At 42.2% G+C, this 27095-nt stretch overlaps 1 protein-coding gene across 1 annotated transcript in view; it reads right to left on the bottom strand.

Moving 5' to 3' along the window:
* Nucleotides 1-2633: 2633 nt before the first annotated feature.
* wdr4 (WD repeat domain 4) overlaps nt 2634-27095 on the bottom strand; it is a 29410-nt gene continuing 4948 nt past the window's right edge. Inside the window, exons 3-11 of the mRNA XM_083922320.1 lie at nt 26590-26736; nt 26148-26304; nt 19934-20046; nt 18357-18417; nt 17508-17612; nt 13601-13665; nt 10459-10645; nt 5803-5872; nt 2634-2982 (exon numbers count right to left, since the gene is read on the bottom strand). Coding sequence (XP_083778446.1) covers nt 2822-2982; nt 5803-5872; nt 10459-10645; nt 13601-13665; nt 17508-17612; nt 18357-18417; nt 19934-20046; nt 26148-26304; nt 26590-26736 — 1066 coding nt within the window. The 3' untranslated portion in view covers nt 2634-2821. The remainder of the gene's footprint in view (nt 2983-5802; nt 5873-10458; nt 10646-13600; nt 13666-17507; nt 17613-18356; nt 18418-19933; nt 20047-26147; nt 26305-26589; nt 26737-27095) is intronic.

Below are 27095 nucleotides of genomic sequence, written 5' to 3'. Positions count from 1 at the left end.
GCTCTGGCATTACGGAGGGCCTTCCTATATGTCTTTAGACTTTCATGCCAAGCTAAGTGAGATTCCTCCAGTTTAGTGGAGCGCCATTTACTTTCCAACTTTCACGATATTTGTTTTAATTCACGGGTTTGTGAGTTATACCACGGAGCTAACTTCCTCTGTTTTATTATCTTCTTTTTTAAAGGAGCAACAGAGTCAAGTGTTGTTCTTAGAGAGCTTGCAACACTTTCAACAAGGTGATCAATTTCAGAGAAACTAACGTTAGTGCAGGAGTCTTGAATATTAGGATGAGGCATTAAAGTAAATGCAGATGGAATCGCTTCCTTAAATTTAGTTATAGCACTATCAGATAAACATCTAGTGTAGACACTTTTGCCCAGAGGTGAGTAGTCCTGTAATATGAATTCAAAAGTTATTAAAAAATGGTCTAATAAAATAGGATTCTGTGGAAAGACTATTAAGTCATCAATTTCCACACCATAAACCAAAACAAGGTCGAGGGTGTGATTAAAACAGTGAGTAGGTTTATGTATACTCTGACTAAAACCAATCGAATCTAATAGAGAGATAAACGCGATACTGAGACTATTATTATCGCTGTCCACATGAATATTAAAATCACCTACAATGATTACTTTGTCAGATTTAAGGACTAAATTTGACAGAAACTCTGAGAATTCAGACAGGAATTCAGAGTACGGACCAGGAGCACGGTACACTATAACAAATATAATTGGCTGCACAGTTTTCCAGGTTGAATATGAAAGACTAAGAACAAGACTTTCAAATGAATTATAATTTAGTTTAGGTTTAGGGTTTATTAATAGGCCTGAATCATAAATAGCTGCAACGCCTCCTCCTCGACCACTGCCTCAAGGAATATGAGTATTAATATGACTGGGAGGAGTGGATTCACTTAGGCTAACATATTCTTCGGGACGCAGCCATGTTTCGGTCAGACAGAGTAAATCAATATGGTTGTCTGATATCAGATCGTTTACTAATTCAGCTTTAGATGACAGAGATCTAATGTTTAAAAGTCCACATTTTATTTTCTGATATTGTTGCATTGTCGCAGATTTTGCGTTGATTTGTATCAAGTTTTTCTTTATAGCTCCTCTTCTGTTCATTTTTGATCTGTTTAATTTAAATGATCGTGGGGCACACAGTGTTTGTATACTAAACTGAGCTGGAAAATGCTCCACAGGGAGCGCAGAGAGGTGTGTAAGACTGCCACTCTGCTTCCTGGGCACCTGCGATAAGGGCAGCGCAGAGAGGTGTATTAAACTGCGACTCTGCTTCCTGATCCCAACACTGGGTTGTCATGGTTTTAGACCGCTAACAACTGCGTCCAGGTTCTTAGATATGAGAGCGGCACCCTCCAAAGTAGGATGAATACCATCTCTCCTAATAAGACCAGGTTTTCCCCAGAAAGACTGCCAATTATCTACGAAGCCCACATTATTTACCGGGCACCATCCAGACAGCCAGCGACGGAATGATGACATGCGGCTATACATGTCATCGCAAGTCAAGTTGGGCAGGGGACCAGAGAAAATTACGGAGTCCGACATAGTTTTTGCATAAGAACACACCGACTCCACATTAATTTTAGTGACCTCCGATTGACGTAATCGGGTGTCATTACCGCCGACGTGAATAACAATCCTACCATATTTACGTTTATCCCTAGCCAGAAGTTTCAAATAGGATTCAATGTCGCCCGCTCTGGCCCCTGGGATGCATTTTACTATTGTCCCTGGTGTCACTAAGTTCACGTTTTCTCAAAATGGAGCTGCCAATAACCAGTGTTGTTTCCTCAGCAGGCGTGTCACTGAGTGGAGAAAACTTGTTTGAAACGTGAACGGGCGGATGGTTAACCATGGGCTTCGATTTAGAACTATGCTTTCCTCTCACAGTCACCCAGGAGGACCCTGGCTGCTCAGGGATTGCCGGGGGAGGGCTAGCAGGAGCTAACGCTACACTATGTGGCTTCGCACCGGCTAAAGTTGTAGGTGGCTGGCTAGCTACTGTAGCGTAAGACTGAGCTTCCATGGTGCGGAGCCGTGTCTCTCACTGAGCCTCGCCTCCAGCGCTACAAATACACTACACCTATTGCACTTACCATTATCACTAAAGGAGGCAGAGGAGTAGCTAAACATACGACACTCCGAGCAAGAGAGAGAGCGGGGGAAGCCATCACCAGCCGTGAAGCTAACTGCTAAGCTAAAGTGGCTAACAGCGTGTAACGATTAATTAGCCAGAAAGCGGCTGAAAGAAGGAGAGCTGTGAGTGCTTGAGTAGAACTAGTGGATGTTTAAATGTTAAGCGGTAGTTAGCCGCTGTGGTGAATATTATAGCAAAAACAGTTGAATTTAGTGAGAGCAGCTAACAGTGAAACAACGAGTGACCAACACACAAGCACCGGAAATAACGTAATACGTCACCGTAACACGTCAGCACGTACCAGAGCAGGAGGCGGAGCCTCAAATAAGAATCAAATAAGTCATAGATTGTATAAAGTGTCCTGAGATAACTTTTGTTATGAAGTGGCACTGTAAATAAAATTGAACTGAATTGAATACTGGTATTTTTGACATACTGCATTTGGCAAACAAAAGGCACAGTTTAATGATAGCTGCAAAGGTTTATTTTTTAAAATCAGCCAGAAATTTGAGGCAAAAATAAAAATCCATGTGGTAAAGCACACACACTCCACTTCATCAAATGCAGTCTTTCAACTCAGATCCATCATTCAAAGCATCAAACATAAAGGAAATGATAGCTCTCTTAACAAATGTCCGTTCAGATAGATGACCAATTACAGCTTCTTGGTCTTCTTGTTGCCATCTGCGTTCTGTGCCACCCCCCTCTTCAGCTGCTGCTCCTCCAGTCTCTGCTGCTTCTTCTGCAGGTACGCCGTCACGTTGTCATAGCTCACCTTGTACAGGTGCTCGAAGCGGCTGTCGGTCCGTGTGGAGGCTGTTGTTAAGAGAACGGCAGGAGGAAAAGGTTAGTGACAGCAACCACAGCTCAACACTTTGAAATTTCTCTGAGAAGAGAACCACATGCACACCAAACATAGCAGAGGTGGGGACAGAAACCAAAAACTTTCATCTTCAGACGGGGCATATCGGACTCTTAAACTCCTCCAGTCATGTTGTTCTCATCAGAATGTGTCTTTGGAAGACCATTATGCACGTGGCAGGACCCACAAAGACAGTGACTTCATTCTCTGCTCAGGGCGCCATTACTCCACTGTATCTTTACATAGATAATGTTTGTCTGCTGCTATATTAATGTTGTGAATGTTGAGTACAGGACGTGTAAAGAAAGATGGGAACTGGAGGCTGGGATAATCTGAACCTGCAGAAATACTGGGAGAATATTCTAAGTGAGATAACAATCCTAGATGAAACCACAGTATTAGATACTGGATGTATACCGCAAGGTAGATCATTTGCACATCTTCAGAGCATTAGTGTTAATTGCAAGAAAAATGATAGTCATTTCTTGGTTGCAAAATCAAGCCCCTACAGTGGAACAGTGGACTATGAGACAGGCCGCTGTATATCATGGAGAGCCCAATTGCAAAGAAAAAGGATTTTTTACATCTGTATCTGTCTGAATAGAACAATACCTTTCTACAACCCATTTTTAAATTTATTTATTCATTATTAGTTTCTTTTTCATTAGTATTTTCTTTAGTCATGATTTCTGATTAGAAGGTTGAATGAGCTCCAGGTTCAAGAAATATACAGTGAAGAAAATAAGTATTTGAACACTCTGCTATATAAGTTCTCCCACTTAGAAATCATGGAGGGGTCTGAAATTTTCATGGTAGGTCCATGTCCACTGTGTGAGAGATAATCTAAAAAGAAAAACCCAGAAATCACAATCTATGATTTTCTAACAATTTATTCGTGTGATACAGCTGAAAATAAGTATTTGAATACCAACGTTAATATTTGGTAGTGTAGCCTTTGTTCGCAATTACAGAGGTCAAACGTTTCCTGTAGTTCTTCACCAGGTTTGTACAGACTGCAGGAGGGATTTTGGCCCACTCCTCCACACAGATCTTCTCTAGATCAGTCAGGTTTCTGGGCTGTCGCTGAGAAACACGGAGTTTCAGCTCCCTCCAAAGATTTTCAATTGGATTTAGGTCTGGAGACTGGCTAGGCCACTCCAGAACCTTGATATGCTTCTTACGAAGCCACTCCTTGGTTTTCCTGGCTGTGTGCTTTGGGTCATTGTCATGTTGGAAGATCCAGCCACAACTCATCTTCAATGATCTGACTGAGGGAAAGAGGTTGTTCCCCAAAATCTCACAATACATGGCTGCAGTCATCCTCTCCTTAATACAGTACAGTCGTCCTGTCCCATGAGCAGAAAAACACCCCCAAAGCATGATGCTACCACCCCCATGCTTCACAGTAGGGATGGTGTTCTTGGGATGGTACGCATCATTCTTCTTCTTCCAAACACGCTTAGTGGAATTATGACCAAAAAGGTCCATTTTGGTCTCATCTGACCACAAAACTTTCTCCCATGACTCCTCTGGATCATCCAAATTGTCATTGGCAAACTTAAGACGGGCCTTAACATGTGCTGGTTTAAGCAGGGGAACCCTCCGTGCCATGCATGATTTCAAACCATGACGTCTTAGTGTATTACCAACAGTGACCATGGAAACGGTGGTCCCAGCTCTTTTCAGGTCATTGACCAAGTCCTGCTGTGTAGTTCTGGGCTGATTCCTCACCTTTCTTAGCATCATTGAGACCCCACGAGGTGATATCTTGCATGGGGCTCCACTCCGATTGAGATTGACCGTCATGTTTAGCTTCTTCCATTTTCTAATGATTGCTCCAACAGTGGACCTTTTTTCACCAAGCTGCTTGGCAATTTCTCCGTAGCCCTTTCCAGCCTTGTGGAGTTGTACAATTTTGTCTCTGGTGTCTTTGGACAGCTCTTTGCTCTTAGCCATGCTGAATGTTTGGGTCTTACTGATTGTATGGGGTGGACAGGTGTCTTTATGCAGCTAACGACCTCACACAGGTGCATCTGATTCAGGATAATACAGTGGAGTGGAGGAGGACTTTTAAAGGCGGACTAACGGGTCTTTGAAGGTCAAAATTCTAGCTGATAGACAGGTGTTCAAATACTTATTTTCAGCTGTATAACACAAATAAATTGTTAAAAAATCATAAATTGTGATTTCTGGATTTTGTTTTTTTAGATTATCTCTCACACAGTGGACATGGACCTACCATGAAAATTTCAGACCCCTCCATGATTTCTAAGTGGGAGAACTTGCAAAATAGCAGAGTGTTCAAATACTTATTTTCTTCACTGTATGTGAGCAATGTCTTATTTAGATACTAAATAAAACAAACATGACAATTTAATAGAGATTTGCTCAAAATTAATCATTTGATTTTTGAAAAATAGTTAATGTAGAGCTGAATGGCTCCTTAATAATTCCTTAACTTCTGTGCAGCTGCAGTGACACAGCACTATTATATCCTAAAAATGATGGCCAATATCATCATTTTATTCCTTACATTCCTCTATATAAATAACAATAATGTTATCATACACAGTGTCATTACAGAGGAACAAAAGCCCTGCAACAGTCTGTGTCTGAGGCACAAAATGTTTGGGGGAGGCAGTGTGTGAGGTCATGTGTGACAGCACAGGTTATTTCTGCCTAGAGGGCGTGAGTGGGGCGAGGAGGAGAGGGGGAGGATGCCAGGGAGGAGATGAACTGACAATGGAGGTGCGTGTGTGTGTGTGATGACTCACCCTCAAGTGTCTCCCAGTGTGGCTTGAAGGCTTCAGTCACTCTGTTCAGCTCAGGGCTCTCAGCATCACACTAGAGGGAGCAGGAGAGTGCACAGGTCAGGCAGGATTCTACCACTCAGATGATATTATTGGCAGAGATTTGCCTCACAGACATAATCACAAACATATGGGTATCTATGTTTTCTGATATATGGTGATATAAAAACCTTTTTCCATACAACATTTAATACAGAGAACAATACTTGGGAAATGGTGTCATATAGCTATTTTATTTTCATTTATTTAAATGATCAGCAATGACTGACAGTGAACATGGTGTCTATTTTCCTCAAAGCAATTTCAGTCAAAAACAACTGGAGTGGTTGTTTGTCTAGGAAGACGTTTCACCTCTTATCCAAGAGGCTTCATCAGTTCATGTACGCATCTGACCAGGCTGGGACTGGTCCGGACTGGTCGGACCAGTCCCCACTGATCCAGACATACTTGATTCGAATAAATATATTTATTTACTTATTTTTGTACATTTTTCAAATTTCCCATCTATTGTTTTTCATTTATTTACTTATTTGTAGGACACCTTTGTAACTTATATTACAAAATAATGGAGAATTGCATGAATCAAAGAAGGATGCATTTTTGATATTCTGTCTGCTTCACAAAAAAAATATTTGAAACAACTACTGTTTATAATAATGTTAAATAGTCTATTATTTGTGAGTGTGTGAGAGAACATTTGCATACTGATGCAAAATCAGCACACAATCCCCATAGAAAAGATCTATTTTCATTCCAACCTCAAAAATCAGCAATCACTTCAGTGAAGTTTCCCTCTGAAATCAGAACGAGTCTTAAAACAATCTCCTATCAAAGCTTATTCCACATGTTACACATCCAGATCAAACAGGCTGTTATTGTAAGGCGATCCTTGAACGTAATAGACTACTCACAGGAAGTGAATATTCAAACTATGATTTTTACTTATGATGCGGAAAAGGCATTTGACAGGGTGTCTTGGCCTTTTTTATTCATTTTTATCAAATGGCTTCAAGCACTGAATGAAACAGAGCACAGGTCAGCGCAAATGGGACCCTGTCAGATTGTTTTGAGTTAAAACGGGGAACGAGACCTTCTAATAGCTTCAGACAAAGGACTTGTCTCTGTACTTGTCTTACTAGATCTTAGTGCTGCCTTCGACACTATTGACCATCACATCCTGCTACAGAGACTGGAGCATTTAGTTGGCAATAAAGGAACCGCACTGAGCTGGTTTAAGTCTTATTTATCAGATAGATCTCAGTTTGTACATGTTAATGACAAATCCTACATTCACACTAAAGTCAGTCAAGGAGTCCCACAGGGTTCTGTCCTTGGACCGATTCTATTCACCTTATATATGCTTCCCTTAGGAAATATTATAAGGAAGCACTCCATAAACTTTCATTGTTATGCTGATGATACACAATAATATTTGTCGATCAAACCAGATGAAACCTATCAGTTAGATAAACTTCAAATGTGCATTAAGGAAATAAGAAAGCTGGATGACCTGCAATTTTCTGATGTTAAACTCTGATAAAACTGAAGTCATTGTACTTGGCCCCAAAGGCCTCAGAAACTCAATAGCTAAAGACAGTGTTACTCTGGATGATGTTGTGTTGTCCTCCAGCAACACAGTAAGGAATCTGGGTGTTATTTTTGATCAGGATATGTTCTTCGATTCTCACATAAAATCTACGACAAGGATTGCATATTTTCACCTGCGTAATATTGCTAAAATTAGGAACATTGTGTCTCAGAAAGATGCAGAAAAACTAGTCCATGCATTTGTTACTTCTAGGCTGGACTACTGCAACTCCTTATTATCAGGCTGCTCCAATAAGTCTGTTAAGAGTCTCCATTTGGTCCAAAATGCTGCAGCTCGTGTACTAACTAAAACAAATTGAAGAGAACATATTTCTCTTGTATTAGCTTCTTTGCACTGGCTACCTGTAAAATCTAGAATTGAATTTAAAATCCTTCTCCTTACCAACAAAGCTCTTATTGGTCAGGCTCCGTATCTTAAAGAGCTCATAGTACCGTATTACCCGATTAGATCGCTGCGCTCTGAGAATGCAGGGCTACTTGTCGTTCCTAGAGTCTCCAAAAGTAGAATGGGAGGCAGAGCCTTCAGCTACCAAGCTCCTCTCCTGTGGAACCAACTCCCAAGTGTTATTCGGAATACAGACACTGTCCCCATATTTTAGAGTAAACTTAAAACTTTCCTTTTTGATAAAGCTTACAGCTAGAGCTTACGAGTCCTTAGCAATGTTGTTATTTTTAAGCTGATTTTGTTCTGCTTAATTATGCTGCTATAGGCCTAATCTGCCAGGGTATGATACTTTTCCAGATACTCGGAGCTTCTCTCCTCTCTGTCTGTATCATTCATGTCTCATCAATGCATGTTACTAATTCAACTTCTTCCCCGGAGTTGTTTGTGCTTTGTCGTCTCTGCTGATCGTGGTGGTGCCTGCTGCCGTGGTCCTGCATGACGCTTCCTGCTACTATTATAATTTAAAACTTTAGCTGTGCTTGTTTCTACTTTTCTGCTGTATTAACTGCCATAACATATAAGTCATATTCACATTACTATAGATATTATTATAGTTACTGGAAGTGTGTCTGTCTCTGTGTCTGTCTTTGTCTCTCTCTGTCCATCTGTCTTTTCTTTCTTCCTCCCCAACCGGTCAAGACAGATGGCCGTCCTCCACAGAGCTGGGTCTGTCTGACGTTCCTGCCTGTAAGAGGGAAGGTTTTCGTTGCCACCGTACTCTACAGGGGGAATTGTTGGGTCTATGTTTATCATAAATAAGTCCTTGAGTGTGGTCTTTAACTAGTTTGTAAAGTGTCCTGAGATAACTTTTGTTAGGATTTGGCACTATAAATAAAATTGAATTGAGACCAGGAGACCCACTATCTCATTTCATTTTTGCGATTGTATGGAACCCCTTGCAGCATATATTAGAGCGACTAATGAAATAGAAGGTGTGAGAATATCAGAGGAATTTCATAAGCTGGCTTTATATGCAGATGATGCGGTCTATATGTCACAAAGTTAGGAAAATCATTCAACAACAATAGTTCAGTGTCAGGATACAGGCTACATGTATAGAAATGTTAAGCAAAGAAAAAAAGGAAGGAAGGAAATTGGACAAATGCCATTTGAATCTTTAAGGCAACAACACGATTTACCAACCTTACATTTCTTCCCATATCTTCAAATGAGAAGCTACTACAGAATAATAAAGTAGGAAGGAAGAGACAGTGACCTCCATCCACTAGTGCAGTTTCTGGTAACTAACTATAACAATGAGTACCACATTCAATTTCAGCGATCTGTGATATGTCATAAAATAGCCACAACATCAAGATACAAGGACAAAGTTAAAATGGGAAGAAGAACTTAATATACACATATACACCAGTGCAACAAGCTAAATCTAAGAATAAAATACCTCCTAACTGCTGGAGGGAGGGTTGTGAATCCTGTGCCAGCTTTGGTTATATCTTTTGGTTCTGCCCATCATTACGATTGTTTTGGAACATTATACACAAGGAAATGAATACCATTTTAATGGTGTTATTCACTTGAATAAAGACTTTATGCTGCTAGGCTAAAAGGTGGATGAAATGCAAACTGCAATGATAAATATTTGTTAAGGGTACTGAGTAGAACAGCACGGAAACAGATAACAAGAAATTGGCTTAAAAAAACATGTCCCTTGATGAATAAATGGAGAGAAATGGTTCAACAAATATATCAGAGGGAGGAATTAACTAATACAATAAGGGGACACTTAAAGTATTTGAAAATAGATGGTCTAAGTGGTAGAAAACACAATTAGCTGAAATCACTGGACTGTGATTCTTCATATCAGGGATGACAGTCAATTAGGGGAGCACTACGCAAAGCTCCAGTAAGGTCCTGTATGTTCTTTTCCTTTGTTTTTCTTGCGTGTGCGTATACAATTTTTCTTTGGTCTGTGTTTTTTGTTTGCTTTGACATTCTGCTCAGAAGGTACATACATTTAGGTGGAAAAAACATATTGGTTTATGGAATAATAGTAGCCAGACTTCCAAAAAACAAAGATGTTTTTGTATGAATCCAATGCTGTATGTGTAGATTATTTCAAAATACTAAAATAACCTAAACCTGTACAGTAAATACAGGTATAACCTATTTTTAATTTTCATCGGCTGTCATTATGACAAAGGCAATCACTGGGTGCTTCACTTACCAACATTATTGATATATAAAAATGAATTAAAAAGACGTTCTCATCTTGACATCGTTTATATAAAATGGGTAATGGATGACATATCATTACAATAAAAAAAACAACTCTCTCTTATCAGTTGGGCCCTAATGTTAATACCAGGAGAGTCCTAGAGTTGTGAACTGCCTAATAAAAGACACCTGTTGGCCTCTGCAGTTGTTCTTCAGCATAGCTGCCCAGCAGTCGCATCAAGTCTGAGTGACTTTGCATCAAAGATAGACCCATGATTTCAGTGCAAATGTAGCTAATATGTTCATTGAATCATATGTAGAAATGTTTGTGTGAAAAAGAAAAACTAAAATCTACAATGAGTATCTACATGTGTATGAATAACACATTGTACCTCCCAGAAGTCCTGTCTGTGTGTGTACATTTGGAGCGGTGCATCACTGGAGTCCATCAGCACCCAGAGCCGGCCTTCTGGGTCAAAGGTCATGTCCAGGGGACAGTGGGGCAGGGAGAGCCTGCAGTGGGGCACCAGCTTCTCTTCTGCCTCCTGGTCCAGAGTGAAAAAGTGAACAGTGGACACTCTGAGGACACACAGGACACAGAACACTATTGAATCAGCCAGGTGACCGCTAGGTTGATATTTCACCTGTATCACCAATTCTGAATGTGGAGCATTGAAGGGGTGGCTCCACTTCGTGCTCCTCTTTGCCTCTGACCCATATGTAGAGTATACACTTGACAGCTCCACAGTGACCTTGTGCCTCTGTAGGTCCAAAAATACATTTAACGATCAGAAGAAAAAATAGCTTTACGCCAGCTGAGGTGTCACTGTCATGTCAAAGTTAAAGGCAGCTTCCTGAGAGGGTTCCTCTTCACAGCAACTCTAGAAAAAGGTTTGGCACTTCATTAAATAAAAATGTTAAAGCTGAAGTCGGAACTTTATGTAAAAAATGTGTTTTGTTTCAGATTTGCTGAAACTGTCAGTAAATCCTCAAATCAGAATGACACAGACGATCTGTGAAAGTAATGTAGGTGTGGGCTGCAGGTCAGAGTCGGACCTGGGCCACAGTGGTGGGCTCTTTTAGCCTCTGTCCCAGAAATCCACTTCTACATGGTTTTCATTTGCCTGTTTTTGCTTTTTCACTTATTTTCCTGTCATACTGTGATCACATCCCTTAACAGAACTGATATCATGCCAGAGGTAAAAAGTGATCCAGGACATGTTCTCAGTTCTGTTTTAACTCGAGATGATTTCTCTTAGGATTTTCCTCCTCATTTCAGAGGGGATTGATGTAGTTTGTACCTCTTTCATCTCCTGACTCCTTTACTAGTTACTGAGTAGATGATTGCAAACATGTGATGAACTTTTGACTGCTTACACATTCTTTATGTGGTGGTGACCTGTTCAGTCAGGTGGTCACTTACTCAATTGTAGGGTCTGACAACAAATCACCTATACCAGTATAGACAACACTTATATCAACAGCATGTACCAAGACACTGGGACACATTAAAGTAGTACTCCATAAAATTTGAGATATTTCGTTTCTAGCGGCCTCTGTGGCGGTTATTGTTGGTGACCCTGTTCTTTCAGAGCTGGTTCACAGTTACTATGTGTGTTGACAATTATATTTTATTTTTTGCTCTTTTGTAAACTTTATTGCAACGCATTCACCTCTCTACCTCCAGTCCGTCCCCTATGCTGTATGTTCCCTTCTCACACACACACACACACACACACACACACACACACACACACACACACACACACACACACACACACACACACACACACACACACACACACACACACACACACACACACACACACACACACACACACACACACACACACACACACACACACACACACACACACACACACACACACACACACACACACACACACACACACACACACACACACACACACACACACACACACACTTCTGTCCTCACTTCAAGCCTGACTCAAGCGAACACAGCGGTTGGTCTGTCGGCCCAGATCGTCACCAACTATTATGCTGAAAATTGTTATGCTGTCAGCAGAGTCACTAACATGGAGGATTATTTACATTAAGAGAGGGAATGTCTCTACAGATACAGTCATTAGAACACTCAGCAGAAAGGCAACAAGTGCTTTCATTAGTGGGTCACTTGGTCAATCACCATTGTTGCAAGAAACAAGTCGGTGGACAAACATTTTGATGAGTGTTGTGCATGACTGAAGAGCATTGGTTGATGAGAAGACACTGAAAAAACCTGTATGTGAATATTAACTGGAAATATTAAATAGCTTGAGGTTTTCAGCTCAACAATAAGCTCAGTTATGGGAAATCAGTGGGAAATTTTTTGGCATAACTCCTTTGGATAGATTATTATCTCCTTTCTGCAAAGAGAGTATATCACTTAAGAAAGATTGGCTGATAATCATATACAATAAAAGGGCCCGTCCACACGGAGACGCGTTTTCCTGGAACCGCACAACTTTAGTATCATTTTGGTCAACCATCCACAGCAGCCGGCGTTATCAGAGCCTGAAAACAGGATGTTTAGAAACCGGGTCCCAGAGTGTGAAAATTTTTCTATTGTTGGCGTATTTCTGTGGCAGTTACATTGCCACATCCAGGCCTGGCATGTGTATTACAGCGTTTGGAGTCGCTTTACCCGTTTTCTTACATCTACTGTATATATCTATACATGTTGCTTGAGACCAAACGTACTTTACAGTGGTGCCACTTTTCTTTGCCATTACACATGCAGAAAACCTTTGTGTGGTCTTTTAGTAAAAAAGGACAGTGTGGATGTTTAGTGCTGACATGATTAGTTGAAATACGTTGTTATTTATCAAGTGCTCAAACAGTCTTTATTTCCAGTTTCTCCAATGTGATGATTTGCTGCTTGTCTCTGTTCCACTGCCACACTGCATTCACACAGCCTCAAGCAGCTACGGCAAGTCGGCGGTTTAATTTTACGGAGAAAGAAAAGAGACGGAGGGACTGAGCGACTTGCGTTTTTCACCATCTAATGATCTCATCTGAATGCCCGCTAAATTTTTATCTCTGTTGATCTGAAGAAGTAGGACATTTGAAGATGTCATTTTTGACAGATTTTGATTTTAGAGATTAAACAATGAATCATTTAAAAAATCAACAGACTAATAGAAAATAATCTTCAGCTGTATTCCTACACAATTCCTAAACTAACTTTTAACACCAAAGTGTATTGGCCAGCGCACCGTGCATTGGCTATAGAGGAATGTTTTGCATGGATCTCATGCACTTGGTTCAAGTTGCACATGTGCGTGCACGTGGTGCCACAACATACAGTCCTGCCAATACTTTCATGCTGTCAGACCAATCTGATTGAACTCTTTCTTCATTTGCACTTTATACAGTGAACCATGCAGAAAGGAAACACGGGAAACAACAAAGCCCTACAAAAAAATGACGAGGTTTGTGGTCGATTTCTGAGCCCAACTGAGAGCTGCAGTCCTGTCAGTTCCCTCGACCTGCAGAGTCAAAGGACACACTCACCTTTCACACTGCACAGCTACATGGTGAGCATCAGGAGAGCTGGTGATACGGCACACAGTTGGCTTCTGGGAAATACAACAAAGACAGACATTTGTGGAGTTATCGCAGAGTTCTGACTATATCTGTGTACTGCTAATTACTATGTAAGAGAAACTTTATTTAAGAGGAAACTCTCTGACACCAGACCTTGGTCAGAGCACAGCTGATGTTGCCATGAATTAACTGTTTAAGAAAGTCTGGAGACATCTAGGAGGGGGAACACTCACTGACACTGATCTCTACTAGTGTTGCATGTTCAATTCAATTACAAACTGAGATAACATTAATATTATGTATTTGAGTTTCACTGAGTTTTGTTTTGCATGATGGTCTACATATTTTTATAAACTTATATAACTATGGTGGAAACCTTGGATCATATAAAAGATAAATATGGTGCCGCGGATGGCTGCCTCGATTTGTTGGTGCACTTTGTTTTGCCTTGTTTTGTTTGTAAACAGTGTTTTTTGTCTGGATTCACGGCTGTCTTTCACCAGAGAACAGCTCATGAACATTCGGGTAACAACTCCGCGGGATTTGTTTCCCGAATTTCTGGCTCCCACATCGGTTCTTGTGAACTTTTTAGTCCAAGGTGCCCTCGCTTTTACAACTTTACGCCGTCGCAGGGGGAAACGAGCCGGTGCGCTCGTGCGCCTTCGCCAGAGGGGAAGACGCACGCCGCTACCTGGAATATTTCTCTCTAAGGTGCGCTCACTGGGCAATAAAATGGACGAACTTCAGCTCCTGTTGAGGAGAGACAAGGACTTTAATTCATCCTCTGTTTTGTGCTTCACCGAGTCATGGCTGTGTGAGAACATCCCGGACTCTGCGCTACAGCTGGATGGATTCCAGCTTCACCAAGCGGACCGTGACACGCGGCTCTCTGGCAAAACAAAGGGTGGAGGTATTTGTTTCTACATCAACAGCGGCTGGTGCAACGACGTAACGGTGATACAACGGCACTGTTCTCCCCTCCTGGAAACTTTTATTATTAACTGCAAACCATTCTACTCCCCACGTGAGTTCGCTTCCTTCATTCTGGTCGGTGTTTACATTCCACCGGAGGCCAACGTGCAGGACGCACAGCGCGCGCTCGCCGACCAGATACTGGAAGTGGAGCGGACCAACCCGGACTCCTTAGTTATTGTCCTCGGGGATTTTAACAAAGGTAACCTCAGTCACGAATTGCCCAAATACAGACAGTTTATTAAATGTGCAACCAGGGAGGGGAACAGTCTGGATCACTGTTACGCAACAGTCAGTAACGCCTATCACGCCGTCACCCGCGCTGCACTGGGACATTCTGACCACAACATGGTCCACCTGATTCCTGCCTACAGACAAAGACTAAAACTCTCTAAACCTGTGGTGAGGACATCAAAAAAGTGGACCAGTGAAGCTGCAGAGGACTTAAAGGCGTGTCTGGACTGTACTGACTGGGATGTTTTCAGGACTGCTTCCACCAGTCTGGATGAGTACACAGAAGCTGTGACCTCATACATCAGCTTCTGTGAGGACTGCTGTGTACCAACACGCACCAGGGTGACTTATAACAATGACAAGCCCTGGTTCACACCCAGACTGCGACAGTTGAGGTCTGACAAGGAAAGGGCTTTCAAAAGTGGCAACAGAGCAGAGTACAAATAGGCCAAGTACAGGTTTAGCAGGGCGGTGAGGGATGCTAAACAGCTGTACTCCAAGAAGCTACAACATCAGTTCTCCTCTAACGACTCTGCCTCCGTCTGGAGGGGGCTCAGGCAGATTACCAACTACAAGCCAAGAGCCCCCCCTGCTGCTAACGATCAACGACTTGCCAACAACCTCAACGACTTCTACTGTCGCTTTGAAGATCACCTGGACAGTACTCACACCACACCACACTACCCACCAGCTCCAGCCCATCAGCCCTTCTCCCCCCACCACCACAATAGAGACTGTAAACCTCCTACCACCACAGCTCATCCGGGCTCGTCTGCAGGACAAGCTTTCTCAACTCAACGTGCCAGACTCCACCTGCAGGTGGATCACCGACTTCCTGACTGACAGGAAGCAGCACGTGAGGCTGGGAAGCCTCACCTCGGACTCCAGGACGATCAGCACCGGCTCTCCGCAGGGCTGTGTTCTTTCTCCCCTGCTCTTCTCCCTGTACACTAACAACTGCACCTCCAGTCACCAGTCCGTCAAGCTAATTAAGTTCGCGGATGACACCACCCTCATTGGACTCATCTCTGGTGGGGATGAGTTTGCCTACAGATGGGAGATCGACCAACTGGCGACTTGGTGCAGGGAGAACAACCTGGAGCTAAATGCTTCAAAAACAGTGGAGATGACTATAGACTTCAGGAAGAGCACAGCCCCACCCTCCCCCATCATCCTGTGTGACTCTCCAGTGGACACTGTGGAGTCCTTCCGCTTCCTGGGAACCATCATCTCCCAGGACCTCAGGTGGGAGCCAAACATCAGCTCCCTCATCAAGAAGGCTCAGCAGAGAACGTACTTCCTGAGGCAGCTGAAGAAGTTCAATCTACCACGGAAAATGCTGGTCCACTTCTACACTGCCATCATCGAGTCCATCCTCACCTCCTCCATCACTGTCTGGTACGCTGCTGCCTCTGCCAAGGACAGGCGCAGACTGCAGCGTATCATACGTTCTGCAGAAAAGGTGATTGGCTGCAACCTCCCTTCTCTCCCAGAACTCTACTCTTCCAGGACCCTGAGGAGAGCAGGGAGGATAGCTGTTGATCCCTCCCACCCTGGACACTACCTGTTTGAACCTCTCCCCTCTGGCCGGAGGCTGCGGTCCATCAGGACCAAAACCTCCCGCCACAAGAACAGTTTCTTCCCCTCTGCCGTCAGGCTCTGGAATTCTGTTAAAGACACTTAACTGTCATTCGTTACATCTGGAACTCACACGTTACATTAACGTACCCAAATCACAGGTGTTATATTAACACCCCCCCCCCCCCCCCCCCCCCACCCTTTTTCACTGGACACTTTAACTTGCACATTACAACCTGCACTGGTCATACAAATACAGTCACTTATATTTCATGTATATAATTCAATGCCATATTTTTAGTTTGCTTGTGTTCATGTTTATATTTATGTAGGCACTGTCAAATCAAGTCAAATTCCTTGCAATGAAAATTGTCTGGCAATAAACCTGATTCTGATTCTGATATAAAAACCTGAACCAGCCTTTGTATTCGTCTTGGTCAGGTCCTACTGACAAACAAATGATTATTTTTCTATCCTCATAGAATTCTCACACAGCTACTGGTCACTATCATCATTGCTCCTCTCCATACTGACTGAGGTGATCCCTCTCTAAAGGAAAAGTCCTCGTTTTGTACAAAAACTGAAGCAAATGTTGTAGCTGTCCACATAGACATAGATACAAAGACAAAGAAGCTTAGAGTTACAGTACGTTGTGTGCGTGACCCATTTCACTGTCCCTCTGCAACACTGGTCAGAGAAAAACCATACACAGACACACAAAGAAGAGTTTCATACAGCAGCTCTGAGTGGCTGTACCTAGGCATGGTGGTTCTTTGAGCTATATACGAACATTTGCTAACTATCACGAGACACAAAGTAGTGCTTTGGTCATAATCCAAAGAGTCAGAGAATCTCCGAAATCATTAGAATTTATCCTGAAGGGAACATGGTTGTGCATATCAAATTTCAAGTCAACCTCATGGTGTGTTCAGGAATCAACAAAGTCAGGTTCATCGTCTGAACCTGTTCATGACCATGCATTCAAAAGCTGTGAAGATAGTTTAGTGAAAGGCAAAAGTATCCAACAAAGTCATCAGGTCACAGCCTTATTGTCCTGTAGGGTCAGCCATGCTGCGGTTACCGTGGTTACCTTCTGTTTGTCAGCCTCAGAGCTCGGTGTCTCTTCCAGCTCAGCGAGGTCCCAGCTCTGCAGTTTACGGCCGGACTCATACTCCCACAGCTTCATGGTCCCGTCCTGACAAACACAAACACACTTCACATTACACTGAAATTTAAGTGCAAACTGGTTTTTATTGAACTGTCCCTGATGGAACCTCTGGGTTAGCTTTGATATTATGATATTAAGTTTCATGCACAGGAGATCTTTCCGGCATTATATACAAACGTGTGCCCCACAGTAAAGTAGTTTATTTTCTGGTTCGTGTTTCATGAAAAGTTTAATTTCAAACGGACTCTTAATGCGTCCTTAATTAATTAATTAGATTTAAGTATTTGTTGATAAGTAGGACTTCCACCCTCAACAACATGTATGTTGACGACATCACATTACTCTGATCCTGGCTTCACTCCACTGGCTCCTTCTACTTTTTAGAATTTATTTTAAGATTTTACTGATCAGGCAGGTCTCTCTTAACTGTTCCAAGGCCAAGGCTCACAACCAGAGGTGACCGTGCCGACTCTGTCAGAGCGCCTCAGCTTTGGAACGGCCTGCCTGCGGAGGCTCGCTGATTCAGTATCCTCTTTTAAATCACTTCTTAAAACTAATTTTTATAGACTTGCCTTCCTGTGATCATCTTTTTAGTGTCTTTATTTGAAAGCACCTTAAACTAACAATATTTTCCTTTGTGTGCAAATCTGGTTATGTTTTACCCTACTGGATTTCACTTTGTAGACCGCTGTTTTTAAAGGTGCTGTACAAATAAAGTTATTATTATTATGTGCATGTGTGTTAATGTTACTTTGAGAAATGCACACACACCCCTGATCCAGACAGCAACCAGTGTGGATGACCCACTGGGACCAGCAGAGAACTGACAAACCTGAGAGTGAGCGGGACAAAAAACATTACTGATCAAATCAAACTTAAAGGTTGAATATGTAGAATCTTTATTAAAAGCTATATTTAAAAGTGGCAAAGCCCCAGGGATTGATGAGATTCGTCCAGAAATGCTGAAAGCTCTGGGTTTGAAGGGGCTGTCTTGGTTGACACGTCTCTTCAACATTGCGTGGAAGTCTGGGACAGTGCCAAGGGACTGGCAGACTGGGGTGGGGGTTCCTCTGTTTAAAAAGGGGGAACAGAGAGTGTATGCCAATTACAGGGGTATCACACTACTCAGCCTTCCTGGTAAAGTCTACTCCAAGGTGCTGGAAAGGAGGGTTCGTCCTATAGTCGAATCTCAGATTGAAGAGGAACAATGTGGATTTCGTCCTGGACATGGAACAACGGACCAGCTCTTCATTCTCGCAAGGATCCCGGAGCAGCAGGGGCGGTGTTGCAGTCACTCTACCAAACCGTTGTGACGAAAAAGAGAGCTAAGCCGAAAGGCAAAGCTCTTGATCTACCGGTCAATCTTCGTTCCTACCCTCCCCTATGGTCACGAAAGCTGGGTCATGACCGAAAGAACAAGGTCGCGGGTACAAGCGGCCAAAATGGGTTTTCTCAGGAGGGTGGCTGGAGTCTCCCTTAGAGATAGGGTGAGAAGTTCAGCCATCCGTGAGGAACTCGGAGTAGAGCCGCTGCTCCTTTGCGTTGAAAGGAGCCAGTTGAGGTGGTTCGGGCATCTAGTAAGGATGCCCCCTGGGCGCCTCCCTTGGGAGGTGTTCCAGGCATGTCCAGCTGGGAGGAGGCCTCGGGGAAGACCCAGGACTAGGTGGAGAGATTATATCTCCACGCTGGCCTGGGTACGCCTCGGGATCACCCCAGTTAGAGCTGGTTAATGTGGCCCAGGAAAGGGAAGTTTGGGGTCTCCTGCTAAAGCTGCTGCCCCGCGACTCGACCCCAGATAAGCAGATGAAGATGAGATGAGATAGTCTGAATTAATATTTTAAAAGAATTTTGACGGGTTTGACAATGACCTCTCTGTCCCGTTCCTCAGTGAGCCTTAGTGAAGGGGGCGTTATTTGTCCCAGCAGCTGAGTGAGCAGAGACGGGCAAAAACCAGTCAATATAGGCCAAGCAGTCACTCCATGGACTGAGAGAAAGGAGTTCAACGGCATTAAAACGCACACCCAAATGGCTACGTTTCTCCTTGATTGCTAACATCACTTTCATCTTTACTTAGCTGGAACGGCTAATGCTAACAGCTTACGGTAACGGTCAGTCAAACAGGCTCAAACAGACGCCGGTCCCCTGTAGCTATTGGGCCGGGTCTGACCAACCTGGCAACCTGAGTGTTGGAATTATTTTTAGTTGTTCCGACGACGATCTTTAGACACTACATGGAGCTGTTCTGCTCATTCTACATATTCAACCTTTAACTAAATGTACAGTGTTTTATTTATTTTTTATATCGATAATAATTTTTTATAGGCATCCCTTTAGGTTGAGTTACTCACTGTTGATGTCCCAGGCAGAAGGACTGGATGTTGTATGGAGACCTGAGGTGGCTCACTCTAATCTTCTCATCACGGTCGGCTGTGATGATGTACTTGTCGTCTGTCGACATGCTCTGAAAGACAGCAGACGGCAATCACATTCACATGAGTCAATAGTACATTATCAAGTGCCCACAGTGAGCCAAAGGCCATGCGAGGATATATGTGTCATGAGTACACTGGTGCTGTTGCCAGGAGAAGAAAAAACCAACCCCATCCTGAACGGACCGGATATGGGTGACTCATGTTTTTTCTTTTGTTACATTGGTCAGGTGGTCGGTAAAGAGCATGCCCCTGAGCTCCAGTAAGACTGAAAACCTTAACAGAAATGGAAGCTGTGCAAATATTCTCTTATCTACACTGCATTCAGAATGCAGTAATAAAACACTTTCATAAGCTGAAAAACTGTAAAGGCCGACTTTTTTTTCCACACAGCAAGTGGAAGAGAAATCAATGAAGAATCAGAGTGATGAGCAAAATCCATACTGACGCTGCTATCAGTAAGGTCTTATCAACTTCCAACCCTCTATGAGGGGACAGAAAGATGAAGAAGCAGCCAGGGTCGCTGCGGTCTTTCAAAATGTGGTTTGAAATGGAGCAGTACTTGAACATTAGAGGTAGACAGTATTTAATAGCTTGAAAGTTGAAAGCCCTCAGCGAGCAGAGGGTGCTGCTGTGAGCCCCTTCCCCGTCCCAAAGCACTCACAGCCGCCACTTTCTTACTAGATTTTGAGACTTTTCACACCTTCTTAGAACTGCATTTTAAAAAAGAGACTAGAGAGCAGTTTAGCTCCTTATTCAGAGGAAAGGGAGAAATCTGTGCTCGGCCTAATTCATTCCCATGCATGTGGCTCAGAGTCCAGTTCAGTAAACAGTCTATAGGTCTGTCTCTCTCCTCTCACGCAGCAGCATTGTTGTTGTTATGTGACGCTGCAGGGGTTAGAGGTCAGAGGTGGGGCGATGACGACATCGTTTAACAAAGCCTGAGGTTTCACCATCCAGACCACAACGCCATTGGTGGCGTTTTCAAATCTTCCCACTCTGGGACCCGGTTTTAAAAGATCCTGTTTTCAGGCTCTGATAACGCCGGCTGCTGTGGATAGTCGGCCAAAACAATACTAAAGTTGTGCAGTTACAGGAAAACGCGTCTCTGTGTGGACGGGCCCTTAGCCTATTTTTAAGCTTCAAGTCTATTTTCTTCCTTTTTTCCACACAGAACTACAGTGATTGTGCATTAGGTTCTGAGGGGGAGACCTACACCCAATACTATGCCTGAATGCATCCTGTGTAGAAACAGACAGAGGACTGAGAGAAGGGTCCTACTGGTCTGCAAGCCACTGGGAAGAGAGTCAGTCTCTAGGCCTGCAATGATGTGTATTCCATATCTGAAAAGGGTTTATGATGGCAGGCTTTTTACCTTGCCTCTCTAAATGTGGCCGATCAGAACAGCTGTAATCACATTGGACTTGTACAGGTTGTACAAACTAGTTTGTTTCAAGCCGAGCATCTTCAATAAATCCACTGAGGAGACACAGGATGTGGCTGAACACTTTGGAAACATCAATAAGGATCTTGGGATAAAAATCATTGGGACTATTTCAGTTTGAATGTGAATCTTTAAAGTCATATTCTTTAAGATTTAACATGAGAGGGAAGGTCTCCACAGACACACAGATTGGAATACTCAGCAGAGAGGCAACAAGTGCTTTCATACAACATTAAAAAGGTCAATGTTAAAAATTTTAATATACCAAATTCACAAAATACAATGTATAAAATTCAACGTTCAAAAATTTAACAGGCCAAATTCAGGTGCAAAATTCAATATATAAAATTCGGTGTTAACATCCGGAAGCCCAGGGAAAAGCAATGGATTCTAGATTCTAGATCGGGTGTATGTTGTCGAGCAAGAAGAGCTGTGATAAGAGTGACTGCTAGTTGATTGGCTATTTTGCTAATTCTGCCACATAATATAGATATATAAACGTAATAATCTATGATTCCACCATGCTTTCAAGCTACACTGGTTAGTTTCTGATTCAAAGTGAAGATTAGAGTCTGGAGACAAGCCACACACGCTGCTAGCCCGTCACCTAAGGGGGCAACAAAATAGCAGGGCTATACTTAGAATTAGATCTGGTACTGCAGATATACTCACCAACCCAAAATCAATAAATAAGCATTTCGTGAAGATTTATCAAGACCTCTACAAGGCAAATGGCGATGTGGATTCTTGGCTTAAAAATGTTCTTCCTAAATTAGATGATGCTTCACAAGAGGCTTTGAATGCGACAATAACTATAAACAAAATGACGGACTATCAAATCTTTTACTAATGGGAAAGCCCCCGGGCTGGGCGGTTTTGGACCAGAGTTCTTTAAAAAAAATTCTTGGCAGATATCCCCACTCCTGCTCAGGATGCTGTCCCAGTCTGCTGAAATAGGAAGACTCCCACCAACACTATATAACGCGGACATTGCTCTGATACTTAAACCGGATAGAGATGACACAAACCCCAACTCTTACCGTCCAATTTCTATGCTCAATGTGGATTTTAAGTTTTTTACCAAAATATTGGCCAACAGACTAAACCAGTATATTGAATCCCTTATTCATAGAGACCAGACGGGGTTTATTCCAAACAGATATTCTTTTTTCAATACAAGACGGCTAATAAATATCATGTATTACAAGTTTGCTACAGGTTCAAAGCAGGTCATTTTATGTTTAGACGCCGGAAAGGCATCTGACCAAGTGGAGTGGGGATACCTGTTTGGAGTGATGGAATTATTTGGTTTGGGGGACACTTTTGTTTCCTGGACACGGATGGCCTACCTTAATCCAGCTGCCTCTGTGGTCACGAATGAGGAAAGATCACATCCCTTCCCGCTTGAGAGAGGCACCCGTCAAGGGTGTCCCCTTTCAAAATTACTTTTCGTGCTAGCCATTGAGCCACTGTCAGTATAAGGGAAAATTATTTTATTAAGCCTGTCATTACTGATGGTATTAGCCACAAAATATCACTCTGGGTGACATTGGTATATTTTTGACAGACCCTGAACAATCTGTCCCGTATTTGCTCAATCTGATAGATGAGTTTGGTAGGTTTCAGGATACACTATAAACTGGCGAAAAAGTGACCTTTTGTCGCTCACAGCTGATTTAGACCCTGCATTTGTGACCTCAACTCAGTTTAACATTTCAAAGAACTGGGTTAAATACCTAGGTGTTAAACTCACTAAAAAAACAGAGTTACTTTTTAAATATAACTTCATGGAGAGGTTAGACACCCTGAAAAAGAATATTGAAAAATGGAGAACATTGCCTCTGTCATTAATAGGGCGTATAAATGCAATTAAAATGGTCCCTCTGCAAGGTTCCTTTATTTGTTTCAGAATATTCCAATTTTCATCCCGTTGTCCTTCTTTAAAATGATTGACTCTGTGACTTTACCATTTATTTTGGGATATAAAGGCACACAGAATCTCTTCACAAACAACATCTTCAAAAGCCAATGGAATTTTGAGGCCTTGGCCTACCATGTTTTCCACATTATTACTAGACCGCTAACAGCAGAGCCTACTGACAACTGGCTGATAACCCTGATCCACAGACTGAGATACCATCCTGGTTAGCAATAGAACAAAGTCTACGCCAAAAAACCTCCCTCAGGGCAATTCTCTTTTCACTACCAAGGCCAAGAGCCACTTGCAAGTGAGAGCATTACACAATATCTATCAGAAAATTTTGTGATTTCCCAAAGTCATCACATGCAAAGTGCACGACCCTATATGGCCTAACCATGCCCTTCTTTCTTTAATCACAGATACAGTTTTTAAGGAGTGGAGTAGGAAAGGAATGGGGTCCATAAAATATCTCTCTGCAATTAACATCTATGTAAATGGTAATGGTAAATGGACTTGTACTTATATAGCGCCTTTCTAGTCTTCTGACTACTCAAGGCGCTTCACAGTGTTTGTCACATTCACCCATTCACACAGACATTCACACTGATGGCAGTGGACATCTACATACCATCTAATCTGATCTAACCATTCACACCACATTTACACACCAATGCGCAGCACGGGGAGCAATTCGGGGTTCAGTGTCTTGCCCAAGGACACTTCGACATGTGGACCGGGGGGAGATGGGGATCCAAACACCAATCTCTCGAACAGAGGACGACCCACTCTGCCACCAAGCCACAGCCGCCTATGTTCACTTGAATTTTTACAAAAACAATATGACATGCCAAAATCAAACTTCTTTAGGTATTTACATTTGCGTCATTACATAAGACAACATATTTCATCATCTGACTATTTGCCAGAAGAAAGTACTATTTTTAAGCTCTTACTTGGCCCACCAGAAGTGAAAGGTTTGATTTCAAAACGGGTTTGTATTTTCTCTCACAAACTTGCACAACTGCTGTTGAATTTAAACAGATGTGGGAGGCTGATCTTAACATCACCATTCAAGACGAAATATGGTAACAAGCTTTAAATGACAGTCACCATTGCTCAGTTAACGCTAGGTTACAGCTGATTCAATTCAAGGTAATTCACAGGTTACACTATTCAAAGGTTAAGCTGCATAAAATCGTCCCCCAAACTTCTCCTCTGTGTGAAATTTGCAAGATATCAGACAGCACACTTGCACACCAATTTTGGCTATGCCCTGAGATTCAGAATTTCTGGTGTTCAATTTTCAGATGGTACTCCCATGCACTTAAAGTAAACCTGGACCCTGATCCTGAAACCGCTTTACTTAGCATGGAGAAGGTGGCTTATGGTATGGTCATAGCAAAGAGATGCATTTTGAAAATGTGGAAATCTGACTCACCACCTAAATTTGAAGCCTGGCTGAGGGAGCTGGTAGGACTTCTCCATATTGAAAAACTGAGATACGAGATATCTGGCAACTCACAGAAATTCCATGGTATATGGAGACCTATCCTGGAGTACTTGGAACTGCAGTTAAACCCCCTGAAGAGTACCTATATTTGATGCACTCAAATGGACACTCAACTCCAATGTTTTACTAAGCCTCTTTGTGTGTAATCTGTTTTGATATGCTATGGTTTCCGTCAAGTTTTTATTTTTATAAAAAAAGAATTCCATTTTGTTTATTTATTTATCCTTTTTTTTTTAATTCATTATCTTTTTTTAATTGTTATTATTATTACCATGTGTATTTGAAGAGTACCTACTCTGATATATTTGACACACATTAAAGTGGACATTCAACTCGGACACTTTGGTTCAACATGTCATGGTTGGTCAAGTATTTATTTATTTACTACTGTATGTATATTGTTCGTTACTTTGAAAATTGACAATAAAAATATTGGGGGAAAAAAAGAGTCTGTACAGAAATTCTTAACATTAAATTTGTGAACATTGAAGAAACAAATAAAGTTAATTTGAGAGTCAAAACATTCTGATACATAATTTCAATGCGTAAATATTCAGAGCTAGAAATTCAAGGGCTTTTTAATTTCAAAATCCGTTGAGCGATTTACTTCCATAGTTAACCATGTAAATCAATGTGTTGGCAAGTGCATTCACTTACTATGCTGACGGTTGCTCTATTCACTGCAATCAAACTTAATTGAATACACACAAATAACTTACAATGATGCATAAAATAAAATAGCCCAAAGCCTTTCAAGAGGACAGGCTTCTGTTATGCCTGAGGAACCTATTGTTCTAAATGTAAAGTTGCACAACCTAAAAGGAAATGTTTATGTATTATTTATAATTAATAGGTTATGGCTTACTACCTGATTTAGTGTTTTTAAATATAAATATTATTTGTTTTTGCAAGTCAGAGTTTTAGCCCAGAATGTGCAATCTAACAAATAAAAATGTTATTTTAAAAAGGAAACCCGTAACTTGTCAATTTTAAGAGACCCGTCTTATTTTCTCTGTTGTATATAGCATTGCGCTATAATAACCATTTTGTGTCCGATTACTCGCTTAATCCATGGAATAATCGATAGAATACTCCATTACTAAAATAATCGATAGCTGCAGCCCTAAATTTAACAGACAGTTCACTAGATGAAAATCTTACAGATTATATCTTTAAAGCACATATTGTTATCACTTCCCCAGACTACAGTTGGGATGGTTTTGTTTGCCCCACGTTGCAGTGGCTTGGTGTTCCTTACTAAAGCTAGCAGCATGGACAGGTGGCCCATCTTCAGCTCGCCGTCTCTCTGCGGCTCCACCACTGAGAAGGAGTACACATCTCCTGATTTGTCTGCCACCAGCAGCTCGTCCTCCGCCTGGCTGAACAACAGGGAGGTGCACCTCCTCACCACCCACCTGTGGAACACACACACACACACACACACACACACACACACACACACACACACACACACACACACACACACACACACACACACACACACACACACACACACACACACACACACACACACACACACACACACACACACACACACACACACACACACACACACACACACACACACACACACACACACACACACACACACACACACACACACACACACACACCTGTCAGTGCACAACTTGTACAGCACATGAAGCTGCTGTGACTGGAGGACAGAGTTTCAGTTGTACCTGATGCTGACACACTGCCATGAAGGCTCACAGTGAAACAGGACCAGTCTCTTGGTGTCATCAGTCAGCGCCACCAGCTTTCCAGATGGAGACACGGTGAAGGCGAGTACTTTGTCACTTCCCGTTTCCTCTGAGGCACAGCCATCACTGATGACAGAGGAGACAATCTACAGCTGTTGAAAATACAATTCCACCTTTTTCTGTCTTCATTCCTTTTTGTATGCATTTCAGTGTATTTGGGCGCAACAGTGTAGCATGTTTTAACTTCTAGAGTAGACTTCATCAAAGGAAACCTCACAAAAATACATCAGGTTGCCTTCTTTGCAAAACATACAGACTTTACTTGACTTGAACAAATGCAGAATTTAGAAATCTGGGATAATGAAAAAGTCAGCCTTGACCAAGTCTAGTCAGATCATTCTGGCTTAATTAGTTGCAAAAGAAGATCCCTAGGTCGACCACAGATTCACTGATGCAGACATGGAAAAGACACATGCAGCGTTCTA

The sequence above is a fragment of the Echiichthys vipera genome, assembly GCF_963691815.1.
Source record: "Echiichthys vipera genome assembly, chromosome: 10".
In the NCBI taxonomy this organism is placed as follows: Eukaryota; Metazoa; Chordata; class Actinopteri; order Perciformes; family Trachinidae; genus Echiichthys; species Echiichthys vipera.
Note: the sequence above shows the minus strand (reverse complement) of the source record. Positions and strands in the feature narration are given on the sequence as shown.